At 48.1% G+C, this 9,817-nt stretch overlaps 1 protein-coding gene across 1 annotated transcript; it reads right to left on the bottom strand.

Annotated features, from left to right (window-relative positions):
• Positions 1-549: 549 nt before the first annotated feature.
• Positions 550-9,576, bottom strand: LOC123133756 (uncharacterized). The gene is made up of 2 exons (XM_044553165.1): positions 8,009-9,576; positions 550-843 (listed from the first exon to the last, which is right to left on the bottom strand). Exon 1 carries the CDS (start codon positions 9,320-9,322, stop codon positions 8,414-8,416), a length of 909 nt encoding a protein of 302 aa, XP_044409100.1. The 5' UTR covers positions 9,323-9,576; the 3' UTR covers positions 550-843; positions 8,009-8,413.
• Positions 9,577-9,817: the final 241 nt, after the last annotated feature.

The raw sequence follows: 9,817 nt of genomic DNA, 5'->3' as shown, positions 1-9,817 counted from the left end.
ATGGCATCAAGCAAGAACAACACAGGCCAAAATATATGCGTACGAATGACTGCATATGGATATTTTCATAAGAACTACTGCACTAGAATGAAGTGATCAGTATACTACTATGAGTATGTGCTGAATAGATGTGGCTGGCTGCGTACAAATGTATTACTCCTCTGCAAGTTAACCCCTTCCAAACGAAACCAGGCTGCATGCTTCAAGATGAGGCAGATAAGTTACAGTAAAAAAAGTGTTCTCAGTAAGAAAACAAAATAATCATTAAAAGCATTGCCAAACATCCCCAGTCCAATTGGAGAAAAGTGGAGTGCCTCAAAATGTGATGGCAAAACATGTACAGAAGCAATTTTGTTGCACACATGCATGATCAACGTTGGCTTCTTGACTTTAAAGAGGCATCCAACAAGGCACAAATTTAAACATTAACATCTAGCTATAACAACCGAAAGCAGCAGTGGATCAGTAAATGCGTAAAGGCAAGATGAACGTCATGCTGAGCAGGACATAATGCGGCAGCAGCAGCATCCAGGTATATTTAACAGCAAATCAGGAAGTAGAGTGGCAAAGCGCACAACCACAGTATACCACAGCAACTGTGCCAACATAAAAGGACAGTTCGACTCTTACATATTCAGCTTGCTTACATTGTCTTGCTTAGATGAGCTTAATACCGACATAGGAAAGCACACGATGGTTAATTCCTAATGACAAACACCAACACACCAGTACTATATCTAGCCAGAATATTATCGGCGTCAACTTGTCCATCCTCCAGTTCTCCTCCAAGGCATCAGATGCATGGCCCAACCCGAAGACCCCAAAAGGAAAGCGAGTTCATCCCTGCAGATATATTTAAAAAATATACTAATAAGCAAGTAAAGTGGATCAATATATGACTATATGCACTAGAAATGTGTGCTTCATAGTTTCACAGAAAAGGCCATATATGCCAAACTAGAAATACAGTAAAGTTTAAGACTAAATGCACATAAGCTGCCCACACTGGTAGAAAAAGAGGCTTCCGTCCAGCCCCATTAGTCGCGAAACTGTAGGAACCGCGACTAATGAAGTCTTTAGTCGCGGTTCGGCAGACGAACCGCGACCAAAGGCCTGGGCCCAGGGCGCTCGGTGGCCAGCTGGTGCACGTGAGGGGCTTTAGTCGCGGTTGGCCAGGCCAACTGCGACTAAAGGTGCGCAAAGGCCTTTAGTCGCGGTTGGCCAGGCCAACCGCGACTAAAGCTCCTCCCCTATATATACCAGTTCAGCACGCTCACTTAGCCATTTGGTGCCACTTCTCTTCACAAGCTTCACAAGGGGGTGTAGGTTTGCTTTTGGTTCCTCTTATGCACACAAGGTGTTTGATGAAATGCTCCTATAATACCACGGTTGAAACGTCTGTTCAGGAACAAAGAGCATGCCAAGTTGTTGCGATGGCACAAAGAGGACCGTAAGTCGGACGGGGAGTTGAGACACACCGCAGATGGAACGCAATGGAGAAAGATCGACAGATGGTTCAAAGATTTTGCAGCTGACGCAAGGAACATAAGATTTGCTCTAAGTACGGATGGCATGAATCCTTTTGGCGAGCAGAGCTCCAGCCATAGCACCTGGCCCGTGACTCTATGCATCTACAACCTTCCTCCTTGGTTGTGCATGAAGCGGAAGTTCATTATGATGCCAGTGCTCATCCAAGGTCCGAAGCAACCCGGCAACGACATCGATGTGTACCTAAGGCCATTAGTTGATGAACTTTTACAGCTGTGGGGTGGTGTCCGTGTGTGGGATGAGCACAAACAAGAGGAATTTGACCTACGAGCGTTGCTTTTCGTAACCATCAACGATTGGCCTGCTCTTAGTAACCTTTCGGGACTGTCAAATAAGGGATACAATGCATGCACGCGCTGCTTACATGAGACTGAAAGTGTACATTTGCCAAATTGTAAGAAGAACGTGTACCTTGGGCATCGTCGATTTCTTCCGAAAATTCATCCAGTAAGAAAGAAAGGCAAGCATTACAACGGCAAGGCAGATCACCGGCCGAAGCCTGCGGAACGCACTGGTGCTGAGGTATTTGATATGGTCAAGGATTTGAAAGTCATCTTTGGAAAGGGTCCTGGCGGACAATCAGTTCCGAAGGGAGCTGACGGGCACGCAGCCATGTGGAAGAAGAAATCTATATTCTGGGAGCTAGAATATTGGAAAGTCCTAGATGTCCGCTCTGCAATCGACGTGATGCACGTTACGAAGAATATTTGCGTGAACCTCCTAAGCTTCTTGGGCGTGTATGGGAAGACAAATGATACAAAGGAAGCACGGCAGGACCAGCAACGTTTGAAAGACCCTGATGACCGGCATCCGGAATGGTTTCAAGGTCGTGCCAGCTACGCTCTGACCAAAGAAGAGAAGGTCATCTTTTTTGAATGCCTGAGCAGTATGAAGGTCCCGTCTGGATTCTCGTCCAATATAAAGGGAATAATAAACATGGCGGAGAAAAAGTTCCAAAACCTGAAGTCTCACATATTATGGTTACATAGAGGAGATATGGGAACTTGACTATGGACCCTCCTTTAAGGTCCCTTTGTTCCGGTGCAAATGGTTCAAGCTAACAGGAGGTGGGGTAAAGGTGGACGAGCAATACGGAATGACAATGATGGATTTCAACAATCTTGGTTACCTTGACGAACCATTCGTCCTTGCCAAAGATGTCGCTCAGGTTTTTTATTTGAAGGACATGAGTAGCAAACCGAGGAAACGGAAAGATAAGAAAACGATCAGTACATCATGCGATGATCCAAAGCGCCACATTGTTCTTTCAGGGAAAAGGAACATCGTGGGAGTGGAGGACAAGACAGACATGTCAGAATCGTAAGCAAGCAGGGACACAAGGGAAGAATTGATGTGTAATAATTTATTGTACCAAACTTTGTATTTGGTCGATGAACTGAATGATGTATCAAACCTTTTGTCAAACCTTCAAGGGGTTTTAAAATGAATTAGTTTTATTTTTCTGAATTTTTTGATATATAATTGTATTTTTAAGATTTTAAAATGAATTAGTTTTATTTTTCTGATTTTAAAAGGAAAAAGGAAGAAGAAGAAAGAAGGAAAAAGGAAGAAAAAAACAGAAGAAAAAAGGAAAAACAGAAGAAAAAAACAAACAGAAGAAAAACATAAGAAAAAAACAGAAGAAAAAATAGAAGTAAAAAGGAAAAAGGAAAAAAGGAAGAAAAAAGAAAATATGCCACCTACTGGGCCACCACGGCCTGAATACGACTAGAAACCCATTAAAGGGCCAGGATTCAGGCCCGCAGAAGGCCGAGTAGGCCCACAGGCACATAGTGATAGAATAGGCCCGTAAGCCTGCATTTGAGAGGAGCTCGAAGTGGTGAGCGCAGCCGCGCTTATAAACCACTGTCGAAGCCTCTCGGCTAGCGAGGTGGGACTAAACATCCCACCGCACCGCGCCAGTTCTAGCACAGACCTTTAGTCCCGGTTGGGGAGGCGGACCGCGACTAAAGGGTACCCTTTAGTCACGGTTGTTGTCCCCAACTGCGACTAAAGGGTCTTTCTGCGCGGGAACGGAAGCGGCGCCAAAACCCTTTAGTCCCGGTTGGGGAGGCGGACCGCGACTAAAGGGTACCTTTAGTCGCGGTCCGCCTGTCCAACCGCGACTAAAGGTGCGTCTATAAATACTGCACTTAGCAGTTTTGCCACTTCCCATTCTCCTCTCTCTCGACGCCGAAGCGCTGCCCCGACGCCGACGCCGAAGCCCTGCCCCGACGCCGACGCCGACGCCGAAGCCCTGCGCGCCGCCGCCCCCGTTCCCAGTGAGCGCCGCCTCCGCCCGTGCCCTGCCCTTGCCCGCCGCCCGTGCCTTGCGCCCTTGCCCGCCGCCCGCCGCCCGCCGCCCGCCGCCCGCCGCCCTGCCGCCCGCCGCCCGCTGGCCCTGCCTGCCGTCCTCCGTGCGCCGGCAGAAGAAGAAGAAGGAAGAAGAAAAAGGAAGAAGAAGAAGAAAGAAAAAGGAAAAAGGAAGAAGAAGAAAGAAGGAAGAAGAAAACAAAAGAAAAACAGAAGAAAAACAAGAAAAAGGAAGAAAAAAGGAAAAAGGAAGAAAAAAAGAAAAAGGAAGAAAACAACAGAAGAAAAAAAGAAAGAAGAAAAAAAAGGAAGAAGAAAAAAAGAAAGAAGAAAGAAAGAAGAAAGAATATGTTTTGGAATTCATTAATATTTTTTTGTTGGTATGTGGCCGGCTAATCGATGAGTTATGCATGACGTACTGTGCATGTATCGTGTCCGCAGGTTCCACTGGATTCTGCTAGTAATTAAAGTTAACACCTTAGAATGTCTCGTCCACGACTCTGTGAATATGGATCCAAAGCTTTGGGGCGGCATGAGAAGAATGCTGCAGAAGTAATTATTTTCATTCATTTGCGCTCTATATCGATCGGCCTATTTCGTTCATTTCCTAATATCAAGTAACTAATTAATAACTCTCTTGTTCATTTAATTTTCTTTGCCTCGTAGGGTTTGGAGACGGTTCGTAGATACAAAGGTCGGTGAATTCAAAAAAGAGCTAGAATTCAAAATGTTAAAGGCTAAGAATGCTGGGGATATTCAGCCACCGGAGACCAATCTATGTGGATACTATGTCTGTGAGATGATCCGGAGATACACCTCTGAGCGGGTTCCGAGTGATACCAATGCTCAGAGGAATAACCTCCGGTGGATGCTTAGTCCAGAAGCTCGCTTCCGACCACTTCAAGAGGAACTAGCTGGATGGTTCAGCAGGGAAGTCCTCCATCCTAAAGGAGAACACTATTACGAGGACGTAGAACTTTATATGCATTAAATCATGTATGGAAACTTGTTCAAAATTGTATATGGTCATCCGATGATATTGAATATATATTGTATATTCCTCTTGAATTCTTTTTGGTTCTAATTTCAAATTTATTTGAAATTGTACATTCATATGCATGTATGTAGTACCGTAGAATATATGAAACTCCTTCAAAATTAAAATAAAGCACAAAAGAAATAAAACAATACAAATTAAACAGAAAACAGGTTTAAGGGGGGGGGGGGCAAAACCCTAAACCTGCGGCGGCCTTTAGTCGCGGTTGGCCAGAAGAACCGCGACTAAAGGTCCTCCGCCCCGACGGCCACCTGGCGCCCACGTGGACGGGCCTTTAGTCGCGGTTCTTAAGCAACCGCGACTAAAGGTGGGGGCCTTTAGTCGCGCCCGTTCGGTCGCGGTTGCGCAACCGCGACTAATGGCAGTTGCGAACCGCGACCAAAGGCCCTTTTTCCACCAGTGCCAGTCATGCTTCGAAAGGATCCCATAGCCACCTTACATCTTTTTTTCAGTTACAAAGTACTCCCTCAGTCCAAAAATAAGTGTCATTGATTTAGTATAACTTTAGTACAAAGTTGTACTAAATCAGTGACACTTATTTTGGGACGGAGGGAGTAATATACATAAAAGGTAGCAGAAAGATAAGATGAGAATGGTAAATTAAATTGAAGCCTTTCCTAAGATGTGCAGGTTATGTAAAATTGAAGGAATATAGTTGCCTTTCCGCTAAGAAATGAAACTGTCTTTTCCAATTGGCCAATTTCATGGCAATAGTTGAATAGGACAGAATTAAAAAAAAAACATGGCCACTTCCCCTAGTTTGACAATAACAGATCATAATAGCATTAAATGATAATTCTACATGAACACTCAGGACAACAAAGCACAACAAACATAACCAGAACAAACTTACCACTTCATGTTAGGAAGTAGTATACATAAAAGGTGGCAGAAAGATAAGATGTGAAAGATAAATTAAATTGAAGACTTTCCTAAGATGTTAGAGCATCTCCAGCCGCGCCCCCAACAGGCCCCCCATGCGCCTTTTTACGCGCTGGCGCTGAAAAAAAACCCCACTCGCGCCCCCAAGACGCTGAAATCCACCGGCTCGGCCGTTTTTGGGTCCGGCGATCGCAGGCCAAACCCGGCGCACTGGGGGGCGCTCGGGGGCTCCGGCGCAAGGGAAAAACACGCCTGGGCCACACTGTCAGGCAAAAAGTCAAGCCAATCGTCCAGATTCGGGGGCTCCGGCGGAAGGGAAAAACACGCCTGGGCTGCTGGAGGAGGAAGCCGATGCCGACGTCTAGGAAGAGGAACATCTCATGGTCCTCGCTTCCCCCATCGGCCTGCTCGCGAGCAATAAAAAGCCGCGGCGAGGTGGCTCGGCGTCGGGGCGGATGAAAGCAAAGAGTCGGCATCGTCTGGAAGGCTACTGCATGCTCTACTCCGACTACTTCGCCGACGCTCCACTGCACGGCAAGAAAGTATTTCGGTGCAGTTATCGGATGAACCGAAAGCTTTTTCTCGGGATTGTGAATTCCATCCGGGAGTTTGACAACTACTTCAAGTGCAAGAAGGATTGCACTGGCAAACTTGGATTCACCTCAATCAATAAGTGCACGACAGCTATGAGGATGCTTGCATACGGAGCTCCAGGTGATTCACTCGACGACTATGGGCGCATGGTCGAGTCCACGACCATTGAGTGTTTTTACAAGTTCTGCAGGGCAGTGGTGGCAGTGTTTGGACCGCAATACTTGCGAACACCTAATGCGGAAGACACTGCTCAGATCCTAGCATAGAATGCAGCAAGAGGATTTCCTGGGATGCTTGGAAGTATTGACTGCATGCATTGGAAATGGAAGAACTGCCCATCTGCTTGGCAGGGGATATACAAAGGCGCCAAAGGCGGTTGCAGTGTGGTACTTGAGGCGGTGGCCACACAGGACCTCTGGATTTGGCATTCCTTCTTTGGTATTGCCAGGAACTCACGATGACATCAACGTGCTGCAGTGCTCCCCTGTCTTTGCCAATCTTGTTGAAGGTCATTCTCCTCCGGTGAACTTCGAGGTCAATGGACGGCACTACAACAAGGGGTACTACCTAGCTGATGGCATCTATCCGAGATGGTCTACATTTGTGAAGACTATCTCAAACGTTGTGCCAGGAGGCAAGAAGTCCCACTTTGCCAAGGTTCATGAGGCTTGCAGGAAGGATGTCGAGCGGGCATTTGGTGTGCTCCAATCTCGATTCGCTGTTGTCCGGTACCCTGCTCAGACCTGGTCGAAAGATCAAATGTGGAAGATCATGACTTGATGTGTCATCTTGCACAATATGATCATTGAGAGCGAGCAGGAAGAGTCAGTGTTTGACACTGAACCATACTACAGGCAGGGTCTTCTTGCCCAAGTTGATCACTAGCTACCGGCAACCTGGACTGCCTACCTCAATATGCGTCAGGAGATCCGAGACCCACAGGTGCATCAACAACTACAGTAGGATCTGGTGGAGCACCTATGGAGGGTCAAGGGCGACGCCTAGCTCGATGAAATATGAGTTTTTATTTCTCGAACTATATAATTTGTATTGAACTATTTGTTGAACTATTTGATTTCTATTTATTTTCTGTGATGAACTATGTGATAAAAAAATTACTTATGTTGAGAATTCACGCCGAATAGCGAATATGGGCCGATTCGCGCCGATATCGGGCCATTTTTCGCCGAAAGTGGGCCAAAAAGCGGGCACATTTACGCCAAAAATGGGCCGATATCGGCGCCTAGGGGCGACGGCTGGGTGCCCAACCGCCCCCAGAGCCGATTATACCGCCGGCTCGCCCCCAGGCGGCGATTTTTATGCCTCCTGGGGGGTGGGCGCCAACGGCTGGAGATGCTCTTAATGCCCTCAAACATTAACTAGTGTGTAGGTTATGTAAATTTGAAGGAATATAGTTGCCATTCCGCTAAGAAATGGAACTGTTTTTTCCAATTGGCCAATTTCATGGCAATTGTTCAACAGGGCAGAATGAAAAAAAAAGCATGGTCACTTTCCGTAGTTTGACAAATAACAGGTCATAATAGCATAAAACGATAATTCTACACGAACACTCAGGACAACAAAGCACAACAAACATAACCAGAACAAACTTACCACTTCAAATAGTCGGCTTTGATAACGACGGAGGGAAGCCAAAGTACCAATAAACATTTTCATAATGGAAGAATTTCTTCTTCCTCCTACAAACCTTTACAAGTTCAGAAGTCTTGACATCCAGAGAAAAATAGTCTACATCCCAATCAGTCCTTGACAACCACACCGGCGAGTCTTCGTCAATGTCCAGCTGATCTTCTGTAGTGGCTCCAAGGAATAAGAATCCCTCAGCCGCGCCCAAGGTGAAATAATGATACTGGCCAGGCAACTGTATAATATTCTCTAGCTGCCATTCCTTGGGAGATTCAGAGTTATTTTGCTGAGTTGTATGATAGAGACCAAACGAGCTATTTGGGCTGTGACCACCAACGAGAGAAAACATCTCAATAGTCCCTTCTTTGCCCACTACAATGCGAGGAAGACTTCTGGTATGGCCAGACCGGCGTCTGGATGGCATATCGTTTCTGTCAACAACTTCATCCGCCTGGCCAGGCAGACACCTGAGATGCATATGGTAGCCCGTGCGATCGTTGACTGTAGAAAATTCCATTCTTCGAATGTCCAGCATGAGTAACTTGTCCATCCAAGGTGACGCCGAGTGAAGCATCCGCGCACGTAGTCAAAACATGACAAGCCACGGCACCCTAAAGAGCAGAAGTTGCGAAACCCATGGGGGCGGCCGGTGCCCAAAGAACTCCAGCTGGGTGATGCAGCTATACACCATTGCCCCGTGAGGGACGAGAAGACAAACGTCACCAGCTTGGTTGTATAGTCTGCAAAGCATATTACCTTGAACGAGGTCTCATCCTCGTCCTCCTCGCCAATGGGAGCTAGGATGGGCACGATTTCAACATTGCGATTTTCCCTGGCAGCAGCAAGCTCATCCGATATGGGTGGAAGTAGCACGTATCGCCGTGACAATGGATCACACACCGCGAGGTTTCTGAAGTCCTCCCAAAATTGCCCGTCTTCGAGAAGGACACGGCCATCCCGGGCGTCGCACGGGACCCACACGTGCCCCTCGCCGTGTTTGGGGACGAAGGAGTAGGTGAAATCGGCCGCGTCGGCGAGGGCACGGGCGAGCGGGGCGGAGGGGTGGGGTTCCTGGGCGGGGTGGAATCCGCTCTCGTCGACGAATCCGAGGAGCGGCGGCGGATGGCGTTTGCGATAGTGGCGGAGAAAGGAGCGGCCGGTGACGATGCGGCGGAAACGAGGGCAGGCGGTGGAGGCGCGGGCGAGCGCGGCCGGGGTTGGCAGGCGGAGGAAGATCTCCTCCAGGATCTCGTCGACGAGGTGCGGCGCCGGCGAGGACATGGCGGGCGGGGCGGCCGATCGACCGCCGCCGGGGAGGGAGGAAGGGGGTGGGTCGCTAGGGTTTGGGGCGGAGTGAGTGAGTGAGGGCGTGCGCGGCGTCCCGAGGCAGTGCGTGTGCTTTGCTTGGTGGCCAAGCGGCGAGCGCGAGGTCACTAATCGCGCTTAGCGCTCTAATCCGGCGATCCCGCTTCCACCGCCGTCCGTTGTCCACCATTTGCCCCGCGGCCGCAGGCGAGCTCGACGAAGCTGACGGTGGTCGCTGCATCGAAGATCGCTAACATCTTGGTGCTTCGAATGGAGAATCCCACCATTCTTCCTCCTCCGGACCTTAAGAAGTGGATTAATCTAGCAACCTGTTTGGTTGGTGGGAATTAAAACTGAGGAATGGGAATTGATGGGGTATGGGATTTAAAATCCTTTGTATGGCTGGAGGGCATGGGAATTCAGAAGGGAGTGGGAAGGGGATTTAAGGAGGCCAACTCCCCTATATCTCTT

Source organism: Triticum aestivum, chromosome 6B, assembly GCF_018294505.1.
Source record: "Triticum aestivum cultivar Chinese Spring chromosome 6B, IWGSC CS RefSeq v2.1, whole genome shotgun sequence".
Taxonomy (NCBI): domain Eukaryota; kingdom Viridiplantae; phylum Streptophyta; class Magnoliopsida; order Poales; family Poaceae; genus Triticum; species Triticum aestivum.
Note: the sequence above shows the minus strand (reverse complement) of the source record. Positions and strands in the feature narration are given on the sequence as shown.

What these genes read in the sequence shown, in the direction of transcription:
- LOC123133756 (XM_044553165.1), bottom strand. Translation starts at nt 9,322, where the DNA reads ATGTCCTCGCCGGCGCCGCACCTCGTCGACGAGATCCTGGAGGAGATC.